At 40.0% G+C, this 19,708-nt stretch overlaps 1 protein-coding gene and 1 long non-coding RNA gene across 13 annotated transcripts in view; one reads left to right on the top strand and one right to left on the bottom strand.

The window, feature by feature from the left end:
- Positions 1-16,770, top strand: part of CHST9 (carbohydrate sulfotransferase 9) — an 87,119-nt gene extending 70,349 nt beyond the window's left edge. For 9 of the 10 annotated variants that reach the window (XM_085572036.1, XM_085572034.1, XM_085572039.1 and 6 more), the window contains one exon: positions 14,690-16,770. In XM_085572036.1, coding sequence (XP_085428162.1) covers positions 14,690-15,784 — 1,095 coding nt within the window. In that variant the 3' untranslated portion in view covers positions 15,785-16,770. Of the gene's footprint in view, positions 1-382; positions 14,666-14,689 lie in introns of those variants that run through there. The other variant, XR_014952882.1, reaches the window with a different exon arrangement.
- LOC144246462 (uncharacterized) overlaps positions 1-19,708 on the bottom strand; it is an 89,098-nt gene that overhangs the window by 56,957 nt on the left and 12,433 nt on the right. The window lies entirely within an intron of this gene.

Genomic DNA, 19,708 nt, shown 5'->3' with positions numbered 1-19,708 from the left:
AATTCACAAGAGTAGCTATCATTTTGACCTAAAATTTGTCATTTAAGCAATTCATATACTTCCCCTGTTGGTGCTGAGGACGAAGCCCAGAGGTAATTTGTTCAATGGTATCAGATTTTGTATCACAACGTTATGCCTTTTTTTCCTTTCCGTTTGCTAGTATTCCTTTTAAAAGGCAGAAATCTACTGATACAAATACCTGATCAACATATATAAGCAGTGTATTTCAGTGTTTCTTAGATTATTTCTGCCATGAATTTTCATTAAGGCTGCACTAAACTGTGATATTGTTTGCAGAGGTATTTTCTATCCTGTCATTATTACTGTATCAAGAGTAATTATTTATGAAAAAACCTTTATGTATTATAATTTTTTATTTCAGCGTCAGGAAAAGCACACAGGAACTAAACTGAAAAAAATTCTAACCAGAAAGAGAGGAGGAAACCCAGAGTTTACTTTCTCAATGACATGCCCTTGTGGATTGAAAGGACCCAACCCCTCAGAACCAGTGTGCTTGCTTGTCATTCTTTGCCTTCTTGTCCTCTTGCTGAATGCTGTTATCCAGATGGCATATAAATGGGCATCTGGATTGTTTGTGAGATTTACTTTGAAATGCTACTTAAAAAGCAATTATTAAAATATTTGCAGTCCAGCATTTACCCTCCCTTAAGCCATCTTCCTTCTAAGCTATATATTGAGGCATTGGAGTAATTACATCACAGTTATCTGTGAACTGATCACCAAAGTGAAGGCCAAATCTGACAGGGGACTGACCACCTAAAGCAGCCTGGTTTGGGTCTAGCAGCCATGACTGAGCATGGCACAGATGTCAGTGTGTCACTTTCAGTGGCCTGAGCTGGCACCACTCTTCACCAAGTAAACCCTTGCATGTCTGGGAAACCCTTGCAGTTATGGGAAGCTTGGTCCTGTGGCACAATGCAATATCCGGTTTTTTACAATATTCTCATTATTAAGAAATTGATGGATAGATATTTAGTCCAGAACGTGGCATTGCATAAGCAAAGGAAATCTTTCTCTTTTTAAACTAACTGTAGAAATATCTTGGAATTTAATGGGAGTTATGTGCTTTGACTGAGAATTTATATCCTAGAACAAGTCTAATTAACTTTTATAACCGAAACTGCATTTTAGAATTAGCCTGAAATCTCTTGCAAAGCCACTTTTGGGAGTCTTTGTTGGCCAGAAGGGGGGGCACTTGTATTTTTAAACCACGACTTGAGGTAACATTGGCAGTGTGTGAATGGTTGATTGGAGACCTAATTCTGCAGATTTTCTGTGTGACAAAATCTGCTCGGTGCATGCCATTGCCCTTTTCTGAGGAAGAATGTATTGTGAATTTAAAAAAAAAAATCACCACGTTTTCAAAGGGTGGATCATGTGCTGTACTTTGTGCAACCACTCTTGGTCATTTCCTGCATGCCACTGCCTTGCCTTCATTGAATGGTTCACTTGCTCTGTCTCTCTGCAGTTAACCTAAGAGTATTGAATTTTGGAAGAATATCACGTTGTCTTGATAGTCTGAATGTATCTAAATAAAGCTGTAAAAAGTTGATTTGAAGACATTTCCATTTAAATGGGCACTACTTTAGCTGGTGATGTCCCATTCCAGATGAGCTTCCTTTAGATTTCCAAGTATCAGAAGAGTGTTTCAGAACAGAAATCAATCTCATTTTCAAGACTGTCATTTAGGGCACAATTATAGAGGAATTTTGTATTGCTTCAACACAAATATTTAAACTGGTGTTGATTCTGATGGAATATCTGTCATGGAAGGATTCTTTTCATTTTCAATACTGAACTTAAAATTTTATATGCAGGATAAGATCCTTTAGTCCCCTTTAAGTTCAGTTCAGCAACAGTGAGTTAAACTTGCTGCCAGAAACTTAAGTGAGGGAGAAGCTCTCTGCAGAAGATGGATGATGTTATGACTTGACAGGAGCAGGAGTGCAAAGGGGCAAATAGCTGGAAATATCTTGTTGAGAGCTGAGTGAAACAGAGAGGGGATGGAGCAATGATAAAGCTGCTGTCCCAGTGATCTCCTGCTGGGTAAACCCCTGACTGTCTGTGTGCATCTGGGACCTCTCTAATCTTGAAGACCAATGTGGTTTCTCAGCTCTTCTAAAGCCTAAGCAAAGTTTAGTGAAACCTGCCATAGACAAAACACTAAGGGAGTAGCTGCTTCCAGAAACCTTTGACTACAGCTGTCATATTCACTAGCTTTTGTTCCTTTTAATCATAAGGCATCTGCTGGTTTTCCTCTAACACCATTTTTGTCATTTATGTATATAAATATGTATGTTCGTTTTAACAGCAGTGGTCATCTACTACCAGCAGTCAACCAGATGTAGCACACACTCTGCTTTTCAATAACTGTTTTTAACTGCTTTTGCAACTTCAAGGGTAAGTCATGGCACCAATGTACAGCCTGTTTACTGTAGCATGTTAATGACTGCTGAGGAAAATGCAAGGAAGCAAGAAAAACCTTGTGTTTCTATGTAACAGTATTGGCAAAACAGCACATTACAGACCACCAATCAAAATTTGTCTGGGGAAATCCTTTATGTTTCATCCTTAACATTCATATTTGCTTGTGTTGTGGTCTTAATATACAGTTGTGTCCAGTGCCTCTGAATCTCTGAAGGACTGACAAGAATATGTGTAATTGCATTTGGAAGTTGAAGCTGCTTGCAGAGTCAGATTTCTAGGTTAAAATCCCAGCTGTTTTTGAGCTCAGACTTGAGCCTGTTCCTTCTGCAGTGAAGCTGGAGGTCACGTTGGGACACTAGTGAGAGTGCTCCACAATATCTATCCCCCTGTTTTGTCATTGAGGAGCTTTTTGCCAAGGCAGACTCTCTTGAAGTGGCACATCCATCCCTCAGTCTTTTAAGTGCTCTGTCAGGGAATATTTCCCTTTCTGCACATGGGGTTGCAAAGGAGGAACACAGAAAGGATAATGATGAGGCAATGCATTTGCTAGAGCTGGGGCCGGACCACAGAACTGCAGCTGTGACATACTGTCAGTATGTGTATACCTTGTGCCAAAGAAAAGTCAAAGATCACTCAAACCTCTGTTAAATGACAATAAAAGTTTGTTGCACAGACCATGATGAGGAATAAATAGCTTGTGACCTGAAGGTTACTTCGGGCACGTGGTGTAATAAATCTATATTAACATGATTGAAAACTTTAGAGTTCAGACCAAAGTCCTTGTCTGCCTTTGTGCGCTGCTGTAGTTTACTCCAGTTTTCTCCTCTATCCCCTAATGACCTAGCTAAAAAAAACTCAGTCCATTTATGCCAGCTTCCAAATCATGCCACTTTCAGGTTATCTGATAGGTATGGCCCTTCCCTCTGTATTCCCGGTTTGGGATCATATTCCTCAGCGTTACATACTTTATGACCCCAAAATTAAGAGTATGAAAATCTATGAGAGAGGTAATGCATTTAGCCCACTAAACAAACTGAACTATTGTTTCACCCTCATGTGCTTTATGGAATCATCCAATGATTGAGGTTGGAAGGCATCTCTGGAGATCATCTTGTCTAACCCACTTACTCATACAGCAGGTTGCCCAGGATCACATCTGGATGGATTTTGAGCACCTTCAAAAATATTCCTCTATTCCTGGATATTCCTGGATGCCTGTGCTTAGTATTCACACAGTAGAAATGTATTTTGTTGTATTTATATTGAATTCCTTGTATTTCACTTAGTGCCCATTTCTTCCTGTCCTGTCACTGGACACCCCTGAGAGGAATGTGGCACCATCATTTTTACTTCCCCCACTCCTTCCCTTCCAGATTATATACATTGATAAGGTCTCTCCAAGCCTCCTCTTCTCCAAGATAAACAGCACCAGCTCTCTTGGCCACTGCTTGTATGTCACATGTACTGCTTGTACGCTCCTAACCTTTAAATACCTTGTTGCCCCTTCACTGAGCTCACTCCAGCATATCTACCTCTATGTCCATTTATACATTGGATGCATTCCAGTATGCCCATGTCTCCTGCACTGGGAAGTCCAGAACTGGACACAGCACTGCCAGTGTGCCTGTGTCTCACCAGGGCTGAGCAAATGTGAAGGATCACCTCTCCTGATCTGCTGGAATTGCTCTGCCTAATGCAGCCCAGGAGGCTGTTGGCCTTTTTTGCTTTGAGAGCACATTGCTGGCTCACAGGCAGCTTGTTCTCCAGTACCCTCAGGTCCATTCCTACAAAGCTGCAGCCCCCAGCCTGTACTAGTTCCTGGGGTTGTTCTTTCCCAGCTACATGACTTCTCATTCCATTCTGTCAAATCTCATGAAATTCCTGTTTGGCCATTTCTCAAGTCTGTTGAGCTCCTTGTGAATGGCAGCACAACCCTCTGGTGTAGCAGCCACTCCTCCCAATTTTGTATTGCCTGCAGACTTGGTGAAAGTATGTTCTGTCTCATCATCCGAGTCAATAATAAAGATGTGGCACACCTTTGGACCCACCATCGACCTTGGGGCAGTAGTAAATGTCCTCCAGCTGCATTTTGTGCACAACTATTTGAGCTTAAGTTTTCGGTCCAACTCACTGAGCACTTTCCTACCCTGTACTTCATGAAGTTGTTATGGGAGTGCCAAAAGCCTTAGTAAATTTGAGATAAACAATATCTAGTACTCTCCCCTCATCCAGTCATCTCCTTGTACAGGGCTATTAGACTGGTCAGGTCAATTTCTCCTTCATAAATCCATGCAACATGAGATTCAGCTGGAGGACAGTCACCAGTGTGTCACCGGGGTCACAACTGAATAAATGCCATTTAACTTCTTCATTACGTACTAGGATGATGGGATGGAGTGTACCCTCCAGAAGTTGTCACAGGATCTAAAACTGGGCTGAGGGATTGCTGATGCAACAGAGGGTTGTGCTGCCATTCAGAGGGGCTCCAACAGGATGGAAAAACAGTAACTTCATGAAGTTCATCAAGGTGAAATGTACCTGGGGAGGAATAGTCCCTTGCTACATCATGCTCCGGGGTAGTAAGGCAAAGCTGATCAGCCTGTTATTTCCTTGCTATCCAGCCTTAAAATAGGAGTGATGTTTGCTTTCTTCCAATGCTCAGGAAATCTTCCCCAGTCACCCTGATATTCCAAAGATAATCAAGAATAGGCTCACAGTGACATCCTCCAGCTCCTTCAACACTCATGACAGCAATCCATAAGCTCCTTGTTTCTGTTCCATAAGGACTTGTTTCTGTCTAGTTTGTTTAAATATTCCCTAAGCTAATCCTTCTTCACCAAGGAAAATCTTCCTTGCATCAGGCTTCAAGTGTGGACTTACCAGTGCTGAGTACAAAGGGACAAACCTTTTCCTAGTTCCTGTCAGCCATATGATTTTTGATCCAAACCAAGATTCCATTGACCTTCTTGGCCACCTGGTACACACACTGCCTCAGATCCAGCTGCTGTTAAACAGCACCCCCACATCCTTTTCCCCTGGACAACCTTACAGCCACTCTTCCTGGGTCACCTGGTCATAACCTGTAGGTTCTCACTTGTTCACTTGTTTGAGGTAGACAGCTCTGAGCCCTGTCTGGTGGAATATGAGATCCTTCCTGCTCCCCCCACATATTTTGTATGAGTAAGCATAAGTTGCATTTTTCAAAATTAAGTTTTAATTCTTAATCTGATATATTATGAGATAAAATCAGCTGGGGAAAAATGTTCAGTTTTTTCCCTACACATAACATTTTCTTCCAAGCTGATAAAGGTTGCTTCTGATAAGATTCTCTGCCTCCTTTGAGTTCAGATAATGTAACAGTCCTTCACTGATTAGTGCATAGTACCAAGGTGGTGACTCTCAGAAAAAAAAATGCAGGAGGAACTATTATTTAAATAAGTACAGCAGACACTATTATGTGAGAACATTCTCAGTCCCTTGTGGAGGAAACTGTTTCTCAGACTGTATAGACAGGAACATAAGTGCAATGTCTGAAGATAAAAATATCTTAAATTTTTTGAAGAAAAAATTTTTTGTGGAAAAAAACCCACAAAGTATTAAAATATGCAACAAATTGAATGCTCAATAGAAGTACTGAAAGATATTTTGTGAGGTTTGAGCAATGAAGGGCAGCATGGACTAGGAAGTTGTGTGGCAATCCCAGTTATCTGATTTCTGTGTCTTTTCTTGCTCTGTAAAATGGCAATATTTTTCTGCCAGTGTTAATCAGAAAGTAGGAATCACAATATTTAGACATGGAAAAATGAAGTGTGAAGGTCAAGGGACTTGCATGAAACCAAACACTGTGGCTCTGGTGGGTGCAGCTACCCTTAAACACAGTGCTGCTTTCATGATTCCTCTGCTTCAAGGAGGGATGGTGCTTGAACTAGTTAGTGTTTGGGTGGCACACTGATCAGCTGTGGCACTGCTTGCATATTAATGCATATTGAGTGGATAGCCACACAAAAATCTGCTACAGAATAAGCTAGTGTATTTTCTTTTACCTGTGATAGACATGACAGCCCCATTCAGTGAAACAGGGTCAGTCAGTGTGAGGATGGAGTGTACAGTGAATAATGCCCTTTGTCAATTCACAGTCTGTTTTTTCCCACTGTCATTTATGAATGCAATCAATTCCCAAGTATTATTTTTTTCTGTCTAAAAATGAACACACAAATTTGTTTAATAGTGTACAAATGTAGGCAAATATGTATTTGAGATATTTTCCAGCCTAGAGTGCATTTACATTTCTATTTATTTTTTATTTACCAATAAAGTCATCTAATTTGAATTAAATGCTAATTTTGATTGAAGGGAAAATGCTTTGGGACCTCAAGAGATCTTGCTTACAAAGCAATTTGGGAGAAATTGAATTCTTCATGCCTGTATATACATTAATATTCTTCATCTGAACTTAGTTTCATTTGAAACTTTTCTTATTATTTCTAAAAGAGCAAGATGTCTTGTTTATGCTGCAAGATAAGTGTGTTTACCTGCAAACAAGATAGAGATGGATTCTGTTTACCAGAAAAAAAAACAAAAATCCTGTGAATCTTGCTACAGCCACTAGTGTGAGAAATTCTGCTTTGTGTGTAGAAGCACAACATTATATTTCAGGCCTCTATTCTCAAAGCACTTGCTGGGAAACAGGAACCAGGGTTTCAGTCCAAGTGTGCAGGGTTAACCTCCGGGATTAACAGCCAGCAGTTTGGTCAGCTTCCTGTAAAATATGTCTATTCATGTGGACAAGGAAATGGGTACAGGGTCTCTCCTGTGCAGGCTGGGTGTTGATCAGCAAAGGCTGAGATATGGCCCCTCTTTGGATAAAAAATGTTGGTGTCCCTTTTCTTAAGAGAGGCAAATAAATGTTGCCTGAAATATAAAATGTGCTCAAAAATTCCTACCTGGCTTGAGTTGTGAACATGCAAGAGATGCTATTTGTTTTCAAAGACTTGTTTTAAATACACTTGAAAATAGCAATTGGCAACAGCAGGAACTGTTTAGGTCATTTGGTTTGCTTCTTGCTTTAACTTATGAAAAAGTAGGCACATTAGCATTACTTAATGAGTTGGAGATCAATATGTAATATACAGAGATTGCCTGAAAGTGTCATCTTCAGATGTAAGCTCCCTCTATACATGAGGTAAACTTATTTGTTATGAAGCACTATGCTTCCTAAAATGAATATTGCATGCTTTGTTTAGTCCATTTTGAATTTCAAGTTGATTGAAGTGCTTTGCTGTTCTGTATAGAAATGTGAGTGTGTTGGTGAAGATTTCTTGCCACTGACCACAGTGTTTTACTTAGGTTTTACTAATACAGAGGAGATTAGAGCTCAGAATTAACAATTTAAACACACCCAAAAGAAGTGTTGCTAGGTCAGAAGGAGGTTGGGCTAAATATGGCCAAGTGTTAAGAGGTCCATGACCTGAAAATTGCTTTTTATTAGTAGTGTATCTTAGCTGAACATCTAGAGATATGCATTCCATGCAAATTCCATGGGCTGCAGACTGCCCAAACATGACGTGTCTGGGCTGCAGTGGCTCTGTGCTTATTTTCAAGTCTGTGTGTTATAGTGCAAAGAACCAGAGCCATAAAACTGGTATCAGGAAGCAAGACAAGCATCATCATCATTGCACTATCCTGAAACCAATTTATTGTTGCTATCAAGTGACCTTCACTGCTATTTATTTATTAGTAATAAGTGAGTGGAGCACTTTTTTTATTTGCTATACTTGGCTGCAGTTGTATTGGTGAATCTTTAACCTGTCATGCAAAACCTAGTTTCTGATAATAATAGCATCTTTATTGCTACTTTTTCTATTATTTATGCCTTGATCTTTTTTATTCCTCCCATTCAAAGCATGCTTTGGAGAATCCAAATGCTTTGACTGTGAAGGTGGAAACAGGAGGGAGTTAATTCTAGATTTGATCAAGAATTGGCAAGTAAATTAGAGCTTAATTTCCTTCATCCAAGTTGCTGTCCGTGTGAATCAGCTTGTGGAAGTGGCTCGTGCAGACTGCCTTGCCTCATTAGCATGACTTTCTGGTTTCTGTAGATCAAGACAGGGCAGGGAGAGGAGGGAAGGCTGGTGCAAAGCCAGGAGTTGGGTGTCTATGAGGTCTCAGCCAAAGACAAGTGGATTTCTCCTGTCTCCTTAGTAGGTACTCTACTATACTTGTGATAATATTACTGTTTATCTTACCCCATTGGGCCTCTCCACTTTCCCAATGCTTGTGGCCCTGGACTGTTCTCCTCCAAAACCATCTCTGGACTGGGGGTTTCCCTTCAAATTTTTCCACACCAATCACTGACACTTGCCCACACCATAAAAAAAAAAAAAAAAAAAAAAAAAAAAAAAAAAAACACCTCTCTTTCCCTCTGTCCTTTCCTTCTTCATTATCTTGGTCTGTATCCTTGCCATAACTCCAAGTCACTGTGCAATGAGATGCTGGACTTTCTGCTAACAGATTCTATGGGCAATAGTCACTGATTTACAAAGCTGTGTTTTGAAAAGCAGTATTTAAATGTACTGGTATCTGTTAATTAAAATTTACCTGCAGTATTTTTTTCCTTACTATGATCAGTTATTCTATTTTGTGTCTGGCTCAGAGTTCACAAGGATCCCCTTTGAACCTAATTGTAATTCAGCTACAAACTATGAAGTCTGCTTCTTAGTCTCTGAAGGAAGTTCTGAGCATCTTGTATACTCTTTTTTCTTATTCTTTTTCCCCTCAACCTGTTTAGTAATCTTAGAGATGCTTGATACAAATACATGTGTTTTAGGGATACATATCTCATAGGAAAATGTGGTGTCTGTGGCAGTAAGGTCTTGCCTCTGGCTTTTGAGGAATGTAGCATCAGTGATATGCCCCGAATAAATTAGATAAGCCAAAAATTCATGGCTCCGCTGGGAGGTGAGGGGTTAGTTGTGCCTATTATCTTTGGAGTAGCTGATACAGGCACAAGTGATGAATCAAGAGGTTTATCTCCACTGCACAGAAGGTGAAGCACCTCATCAGCAAATATTTTCTGTCACTTTGTGAGCAGCCTGAATAGTCTCTCCATTGGGAGATACTGTGGGAGTTTGTTTAGCTCAGCAACATTACTAAACAACTGCTCTGACATGAGAGAGTTCTGAGCATATTTACATCTTAGCTCAGGTAGTATAGGAGTAGTAGAGGAGTCTGGTCATTCTGAATTATGTTTTCCAAATAGTCTTTTAGCACAAAAGAAGTTAGGATAACCTCTCCTTTTGACAGGCTTAAGAAAACTTGCACATACAAGTACAGCTCTTCATGTTTGTACATCTCACATTTAAACTCATTCCCTCACATTTAAACTGCAGACCAAGTCCAAGCTATCTGCCACAATCATGGTCCTCTGATTAAGAGATTCTTCTAAGTGTGCCCAACAATTTTCACAGAATCAAAGAACAGTTTGAATTGGAAGGGACCTTTCAGAGGTCACTTAGTCCAGTCCCCCTGCAACGAGCAGGAACATTTGAACTAGAACAGTTTGCTCAGAGCCCCATCCAACTATTATGTGAAAAACTTGAGGTTTTAGGCTGAAACTACTGGTTCCAAAGTTTTCAAAGACTCACAGATATCTACCAGCCAAGTAAGAGGATGTTTGTTTTATAGTCCTTCAGTATTCAAGCTGTCTTCAGCTAAATTAAGAGACCCATCTCTATATGCACCTTGATCATTATAGGGTCTGAGTGTGAACTGGAAAATGAACCTTATCTTAAATTACTCTGTCAATTTTCTACAGAGAGATCCTAGATAAACAGGTACATTGGCAGCAGAGAAAAGCACAAGAAAAGAGAATATTTATTTCCTTTACTATTCTTCACGCTATGTTTCTGTTGGGCTTATTTAATTTTATTATTCTTGTTAGTAAAACTGAATATCCACGACTAAGGCATTGAGGAAACACAGCACTGTTTGCACTGCAGACCATTAAATCTTTGTAAATCAGCCCTGGAATATCAGCCTTTCCAATACATCACTATCTTTTTGCATGGTGAGTTGCTCTAATTGCAAACTGCCTAGATGAGATCCCACCCATGCATTGTAAAATCACCACAAAGCATAATTGGATGAGTTTTAACCATTCTTGGCAGTGATCAATCTCTTCTACCTCAGTAGCTTGTGAAGGTATTAAAGGAAAAGATGTGTATAAAAGAAGGTACTGGCTACTTATTTTTACAGTGAGAATAAATCCTTTTTTGAATGGGGAGGAGCAGGGAATCTCCAGCAATAAAAATGTTAAAAAAAAAAATCCATGAACCCATTAATGACTCTAAAATGCCTTTTGTTTCAACAGTTTCACTGAGTTGCCTGCCAGTAGCCACACAACACACAAACACTCTATTAAATTCAATTTTTCCCTCAAATTTAACATATTTTTAAATATGTTTTCACTTCTCGCCTAACTAAAGTGAGACCTTCTACTCTTCTAAATTGGGCTCGTGTCCACTTCTTAACTTCCTTTCAAATGTGTTCATGCAAACAGAGGACAGTTTGCACTGGATCTGGATCTGGATGCAGAGTCAGTGTCTGACACTGCCTGCATGCTGCTTGTTGTTTGTGTATGTCCAGCTGTTTTTCAGAACAACGATGCTCAGCAGCTTGTGGGATGGACTGGATGGATATGGATGGACATGGACATGGATATATGGTCATGGATGTTTTTTAAATGTGTTTATTGGTTTTGCAAGTTTTTGTTTACCTGTTATTGCTGTGGGAAAAAAAAAAAAGACATAACTGGAGATGTTCAGATCTTTAAAGTGTCATAAAATGCACAACAAAAAATCACTGACACCAAGAACAAGCCAAAGAAGGCAGCTCTCTATATTTAAAACTGGTGTCATAAAACATTTAAATGCTTTCAGAGTGTGTGGCTTTCAGATTTTCATGCAGATAAGTGTCAGACTGTCAGGCATCTTTGCTTAAGGAACATGACACTAACTATTAAATAATTTCTCTTAGTTTCCTAAGAAAACTGTCTGGTTAAATATTTCTTATCAAAAATAAAGCTTGATTCATCTTCTCATTCATCTCACCTTTATTAGGTACTAACCTAGTTACTCAGGCAAGTGTATAGAAGTGTTTGATTTATTTTTTTTTTTTTTAAGAAAACTTCCATAGCAATGTACCAGCTATTTATGCTTTTGGAAAATATCACTATCCATTCCTATTCTTAGAGCAAGTTACAGCCAGCATTTATTGCAAGGATACTATCCCTCATGGAGACCATAAAAACATATATTAGCCAACTTAAGTGGGATAAGTGTCTCAGAGAGAAGGGGAAGAGGAAAGCAACTAACAATATTTTACAGATTCAGATAACTTCTTGGTCCTCAGATCTTCCTGTATCATTACTTTGGCTCTAGAGTTTGGGGTCTTGTTTGGGGTTTTTTATTTGGCTTAGGGACAGAGGGGTAGGCCTGTGAGGGTTTTGGGTTGGTTTGATTTTGATTTTCTTTTGGGGGTTATTTTTTTATTTTGCTTTCTGTTTGGGCCTTTTTTGCTAAGTGATTCTTTCTCCTTTTACCTCATCTCACTAGGAAGGAGCCCCTTCCAATTGCCTCCAACTATGCATATGTTGTTCCGTTATGGTGGTACTGAGATTTCTCAGAATAGTTCTGTCCATCCTTCTCCAAAGTTGTTAATCACACAAAAATATTTCAGTAGTGATTCCTACAGCTGTATTCACAGTTTCTGCAACTAAAATACAATCCTTCTCTGGTATTATCTTGGGTTACCCTTGAGGCTTGTCCTGGATTCCAGGCAGACTCTTTGAAAAGGAATAAAATCAAGACCACACACACCTTTCAGTCTGTCCTTTCTCTCCTGTTCTAGTGAAACTAGGGCATCTTCCACCAGTTCAGGATGACAGGATGGCTTGAAAAGGCTGAACTTTCCTTTGAAGTATAGGGCTCATTTTAGTGGATTTAGTTTGAAATCAGATGGTTTCAGTTTCTTTGCACAAAAATGGGCTGCTAAATTCAGGTGACATACCATGAGGTACTGCCCTCTCCTGAGTTTTCTCTGCACTGGGGAACACCAGTACAGCCATGTATCATTGGAGACTGTCTTCTAAATTTTCAAAATCATTGGAGTTGCATTGATGAACTTACAACCTTTATTTACTTTAGCACTGTCATTATTTTATTCATACTTCTGTTGAGCTTATTGTTATTGTGTAGCTGAGTTATTGTGTAGCTGGTTTCTGAGTCCCCTGTATTTTTCATCTCACCTCCTTGAGTTCCAGGTTTCCCTTTTAAGGTAAAAACATTTAAATTATTTGTAAGTCTGTGGTTCTGCAGTTGTAAGAATGGCACTTTGCCATTCACTGTGATGCTGAAACTCCCATTGGGCTCATAGTCATACCCTGGTTTATTACTAGCACTGCTTTCTGTTGTTACACACTGACTTATCTCCTGAATTATTTCCATCCTAGGGCAGAAGGGATAAATCTCTAGACACATACGTTTCATTTGTTTTAAATAACAAAATATTAGACAGAATACATTCTTTAATGTGACCACATCAAATCCAATGAATTCAAGTATCCTTTTTCATCTCTAAAAACACCAACATGCCTTCTCTCTCACAGGCATAGAAGTCCTGCACAACTTTCTTCTTTTATTTGTTTTCACTAATACAAAAATCAGTTCAATGGCATAAAGACCTGCTTGTCAGTGGCTTGCAGCAGTACAGAAAAGCCTGATCCCCTGGGTTTGTTTCTGTTATGGGAAATTATTACACTGCAACATATGCTAACTTTTCTTGGGACTGGTTACTTTTTCATAGGCTTTTTTCAAACTGGAATTCAAATTGTGTTCCCTTCATTACCGTTTCTTACATTATTCCTCTGAATTTTTAATACCTTTATTTGAATTGGTGTATGAACTTTATCATCCCCCCAAATCCACACGTATGATCTGCCAGTCCACAAATCAACTTTCCAATAAATGTTTAATCAATTTATGCTAAAATAGCCTTTTAATGTAGATTTCCAAAAATGTTAGGTTCATGGAAGCAGTCAGGAAATTGTCTTTGTCTGTCCACCTAACCATTTTTCTATTTTTCTGTTACTTGCAACAAGATGCTTAAAAACCTGTCTATCAGCATCCTCCCTCTTCAGCAGTGTAATGAAAATAGCAGCTGTAGAGGTGTCCCAATGCAGCAGGCTTGCCTACTAACAGGAGAAAAAAAATCTACAAGGCTTATCAGACACATGACAATCCACTGAGGAATGAGTGAGCAGAAGTACTCATATTTTAAGAAACTCTTCACACAACTTGCATGATACAAGACCCATCAAAACAGATGCAAGCTTAGCTGTTCCTGCAGTTTGTGGATTGCACAATGTCTGGGGACAGAGAGGTGTTTAGGAGGAAAGTCTCATCTTTTCACATGCTTTGCAGGGTCACTAGTTAATGTTTAGTTAGTTGGTGTCATAAGTGTTGATGTTTAAATAAGTCAAATGGAATAGGCTCCAAAGGCATCTATTTTTCCTTAACAGCCATGAAAGCAGCTCAGGAGCAGGCATCTGTGTCACAGACACCTGTAGGTACATTCAGTCCAGTGCATCCACTTCCATCATCTCTCTGTGTGCAGGTAGGAGTAGTACTATTTTGGAGGGACAATTTGGTCTATCGCTACACCCTGCTCAAACCAACAGATGTCAACTGTTTAGGGGCCCTGGTTTTGTCCCCTACTACCACTGGGGGAAAAGGGCTGCTCCAAGTCTCAGCAGTGGAAGTAGATCCAACACCTTTTACTGTGATTGTGCCAGTGCACTCCAGAGAATGACCGTGCAACTCCACCAGTGCCAGTGGTGTCACAGGGGAAAATGTGTTCAGTAGAGAAAAGTGCCTGTCCACCCCTAGCAGGACTATCAACCCCTCTATGTGAACCATTTTTGATTTCATAAGAGGTGTGACTTGAGCTATTTATTTTTGTAGGAAGACCTACTGTGTGCTAACAGGTAATCTTCAGAAGCATGTATTTCAGTAATGAGTCCAGCTTGTTCCTAAATAAGGTGTATTGAGCAAGTGGTTTAAAAGGGATTTGGTAGTACCAGGTGTGGCTTGGTTACGAGCACACCCCACCATCCTTGCTGCTGCTGCAACATGAGTGGGCTGGACTGTCACTGTGCTCTAAGCTCTGATCTTTTCCATGTTTGCAGGATTTCACACTCCAGCCTCTGGGGATGCCAAGGAAAGCAGCATGGAGAAGAATTGTTCCTGTGGGCCTCAGTAACCCTGAGATGGCTGTCTCAAGCAGCAGGCACTGGCAGGGCAGGGCTGACCCTTTTGGTGTGGTGGCTGCCTCCTCGAGGAGCTGGCTGCCTGAGCAGAAGATGAGTGAGTCCCCTCTCAGCTGGTTCAGAGGGGTGTATTTACCTCCTGCTCTGCACCCATTAAACAAGACATTTGTCAAGGGTGGTGAGTGGCAGGACATAGACAGCACCCAGGAAAAGCGCAGGGCCTTCCTGCAGGGCTTCTGTAGGAAACACAATAGCAGAAGGAAGCTGCAAACCCATCTGGTGCACCTGGTGTCAAGAATTTACGTAGAGGACAGGCACAAGGTTTTGTACTGTGAAGTGCCAAAAGCAGGCTGCTCCAACTGGAAAAGGGTCCTCATGGTGCTCAGTGGACTCGCTGTTTCAGCAAACAACATCTCCCATGATGATGTGCACTATGGAAAGCATCTAAGGAAATTGGACAGTTATGACCTAAAAGGGATCTACACACGCTTGAACATGTACACCAAGTTTATATTTGTACGTGATCCTATGGAAAGATTGGTATCTGCCTTCAGGGATAAGTTTGAACATCCAAACAGCTATTACCATCCCGTATTTGGGAAGGCAATAATAAAAAAGTATAGACATAATGCAGATGAAGAAGCACTGAAAACAGGATCGGGAGTTAAGTTCAAGGAGTTTATCCAGTATTTGTTGGATTCCCACCGGCCAGTAGGAATGGACATTCACTGGGAGCAAGTCAGTAAGCTCTGCTATCCCTGCCTCATCAACTATGATTTTATAGGAAAATTTGAAACCCTGGAAGAAGATGCCAATTACTTTCTGCAGCTGGTAGGTGCTCCAGCCAATCTGAAGTTCCCTAAATTCAAAGACAGACATTCCTCTGATGAGCGAACAAGTACAGAAGTAGTGAGGCAATATTTAAAGGAATTGTCTAAGGAGGAGAGACAGCTGACCTATGACTTCTATTACTTGGATTACTTAATGTTCAATTATACATCACCACTTGTATAGCACTAGAATAGCTTCAGGCTTCTACTAGATACTTATCATGTTGGGATTCAAAACAACTACTTTGATATTAGCCCTGAAAGGAAACAAAGTTACTGCTAAGTAGAGTTGTCTTGAATTAGTGGGGATTTTATAAGCTAGAGTGGTATCAATTGATACTAAATTATGGAGAATGCAAAGAAAAAAGACCTGCAAACAGCATAGATTGCACTAAAATGCCTGGAAAAGCTGTTTTTACCATTATGGATTATATTATGGAAGCAGTAGCTCAGACAGCTGTTGCATTAGCTTACCTAATGTTCTTTTAATGGTTTAAGAAAAAAAAATTGGAGTGGCATGATTCTTTTTTGGTGTGTTTTCTTTAGAAATGGATTTTGAAAAAATTTTGAATGTATTTTTACTTTCTGTCACTTATTAATAAATGATCATAGGCTAATTTTTTTAAATGTTTACAGTGTTCTCAGTTGCAAGGTTTGTTTTTTTGATTACTATTAGACTGTTTTGATTACTATTAGCCAATTTTAGACCTGATCTTTTTATTGAAGGACACTCTTGAATGCAAATGTATCAAACTAAAAATGACACAGCAGCTCAGCTGATGAGCAGAGTAGATTTGGGTAAGCCTGTGAAGGACCAGTCCACTGCCTCAGTTTGATTGAGGCACTGGAATTGACAAGTATGACCCTCCTTTCAGAGAGCTGCTGCATTCAACAAAATTAAAATTTTGATGCACAATGGATGCATATGATACCTCCATACTGTGGTCTCAGTATTCATGGTAGTCTTTATTTTTGGTAAAATGGACTAAGTTTCATCCTGGCAGCTCTGGGATATTCTAAGGTCTGTACTGAGAAGCTATTTCAATGCAACTGCTGTCACTATTCTGGGTCTGCGGGGTCTGGTTATCTGCCCAGCTCCCAGCAATCTGTTACAGAGAAGGTGTGTGTGCCTATTGCCTCCCAAACCTATAAACTCATTCTGCCCCCACAGCTTCCTGAAGTCACTTGTGTTTTGCTGTCCTGCCTGCCTTGTCAGCAGTCCCCAAGCCCAAGGAATGGGGTGCATGGTGCAGTTTTATGTGGTGTAATGTGTATTGGTGATTTGTCCTAGAGGAAGATGTGTCCAGAATCCCACATGCCTGGTTTGAAAAGGAGAAGATTCTTTCTACCCTTCCCTTCCCTCTCCTCCAACAAGTGCTGCCTGACCAAAACATGCAGTTCTTCCTGCAGCCTGTCTTGCCCAGTGGGTGGGCTAGGGTATCCCAGGAGGAGGAGAAATCTCTGCAAAATCATAGGATCATGGAACTATTGAAAAAGTCTCTAAGATCATCGAGTCCAACAATTAACCTAACACTACCAAGTCCATCAGTAGACCAAGTCTCTAAAATGGATAGGGAAAAATCTCAATGTCCTTCCACAATAAAGGTGTCCCCTATGCCTTTCTTTCTGAAATGGTTTGGTGTATCTTTCTCCAGTGCCTTGATGTAGGGTGAGGAAACTGCCTCAGAAGAGGAAAAAAAGCCACCTCCAGTCTCCATGGTGCCAGAGAGTAATCAAACAGGCTCTGCGCATCTCTCCTGGTGGCAGGATAAGCCACTCCAAGGGGAAAAGGCAAAAGTACACTGGGCAGCCCAAGCACGGGGTTGTGCTGTCTGAGGCTAGCAGCGCCCATAGCTTAAACCATTCTGTTCCTGGGGCCATGGAGCAAAGAGGAGAAGCAAAAAGCCATCCATCATCATGAAGTGTGGGGAGATGCATTTGCTGAGCACCAGCGAGAGGTTGCAAGGATGCCTTGGACAGGTAAACACACACATTGCTACTTGTGTGAGCTGTTGCTGTGCATGGGTGGACCTACAGGTGTTAACACCCAGAAGTGTTTGGGAGGGGATATCTGGCAATTGAACCTCCCTCATGCATGCTTCTCCTCAGGTGAACAAAATCTCCCCCTTTTAACACAGGATGGTGCTCGACTCCCACCTTCCCTGTCAGAAATCCCTTCTGGTTTTCCTGTTGGCTCCACAGCACATCTTGCAACTCAGGACTATTAAAGAAGACCTCCTGAAAGTTTTGATTTTGTACTGTGCAACCTTCTAAGTAATGTGAAAACTACCTTGGGTTTGACCTTGGTTTGACCTCTAGATTCTCTGCTCTTGTAAGTATTGGATTCAACCTCAAATCCTGAGTGAGTATCTCTTGCCTTATAGGAACATAACTGAATATAGTAAATTTAAATAAAAAATAAATATCCACCAACCTTTGGGCATCAATATATTTGCATTGTCTTGTCTGTTGTGGATGTGTGTTAATTAACTGATAATTTATAGACAGAAAAAATGGCACACTAGTGGTACTAGTATTTTCAAAAAAGCACATGAGGAAAAAAGTGCAACATGCTAATAAAGAATGGAGGCAAATTTATAAATTAGTTTGGTATGAATACTTTAATTCAGAGAAATAAATTAATATTAGTAAATTACAAAGTCTCTGAAGAACTTAAGCTTCACACTGAGTTCATTTTAGTAGCAAACTTTCTGCCTATCTGATCAGAGAATGACAGAGGTTTGGGGGGCAGCTTTAATTGCATTGAAAAAGCTACACAGTCTCATAAGATTTCATCTACTAGCAGGTCTTAGATAAAGCTATTATTTGAGTCAAGGAGGGAGTTGAAAGAAATTATTAGCAAATGTTTGGTTTCTGCAAATGATAGGGAAAATGACATTGATTTGCATACATCCGTGGACATGGACATCAGGTCCCCAGACTGTCATCTTGAAAATCTGGTATGGTTTGCATTTATGATTTAACAGGGGAGGACACTAGTCAAGGCTTTTAAAGCATGTATGAGCACAGAAGTGTAATTGTTTTAGCTGCACTGTTGTTCTATGGCTCTAGTGAAAGTAATTCAACTTCTTTGTACATTCAACTTCAAATTTCATAGCCCCTAACTGCACTTAAAAATTCATTTTTTGAAAATCTAACCCAGACTTTTGTAAAGAAGAGCCTCTCCATAGTCATGTTCAGTGACCTAAGGGATTCAGATGATCTCAGTAGCAGAATCTAGATTGTACTTTGCTTCATTAACCACATTTTGAAAATCACCAGCCTGCTTTGCCAGGAATTAAGTTACATGATTTAAAATTAACATAAGAGTTTAGCATAATTGAAGTGGGACTGTGATATCTGACTTATGGGATTATAAGAGATAAAGGCATAATTTGCAGCATAAATGATAACCTCTATTTTTAAAAGTAAAATTTAAAAGGTCAAAGTGGGAGGTTGGATTGTAACTTTGTTTATATTTGTAAGAATCCTGGGCAAAACAAAAGCTGAAGGTCATCCACCATAACTAGCATAAAATCTCATCTCCACAACTGTGCACAGATGTTTGTTTTACTCAGAAAATTATATATAATGTATGCAGAAGAGGAATGAAAATACACTCCACAACATTCAGTGCGATTACATCTACACTAGAGATCAGCTGTGGCATGCAGAGCCTCTTTTAAGGGGCTTCATTACAGTAAATGCTTTTTAGTTATGAACATTGCTTCATTTGAAGATCTCTAAGCACTTCTCTAATGCAGGTCAGTTGTCAGAGCAAGTAAAATGTGCTGTAAAGGCATTACAGGGAGTCTGTTGGGGGCTGGCATGGCAGGAGAGTGCTCCTTTGACTCATGTGTCTGTTCCAAACACCAGACAGTCACGCATCCCTCCTGAAATTAAAATTTGGTTTTTGGAACCTAATGTTCTACACCTGCCTTTCTTCTAAATATGAATCAGTATTAATAAAACCATAATTTTTAAAGAATAAACAAATTTAAAAGAATTAAACTTCATAGGCATGATGTATGCATAGGCATACATCAATATAAGGCAGCTTCTTTTTTCCAGGCAGAATTTGACTTGCAAAGCTCAAACATAGCCATTG

This window comes from Lonchura striata, chromosome 2 (genome assembly GCF_050655825.1).
Source record: "Lonchura striata isolate lonStrDom1 chromosome 2, ASM5065582v1, whole genome shotgun sequence".
NCBI lineage: Eukaryota > Metazoa > Chordata > Aves > Passeriformes > Estrildidae > Lonchura > Lonchura striata.
Note: the sequence above shows the minus strand (reverse complement) of the source record. Positions and strands in the feature narration are given on the sequence as shown.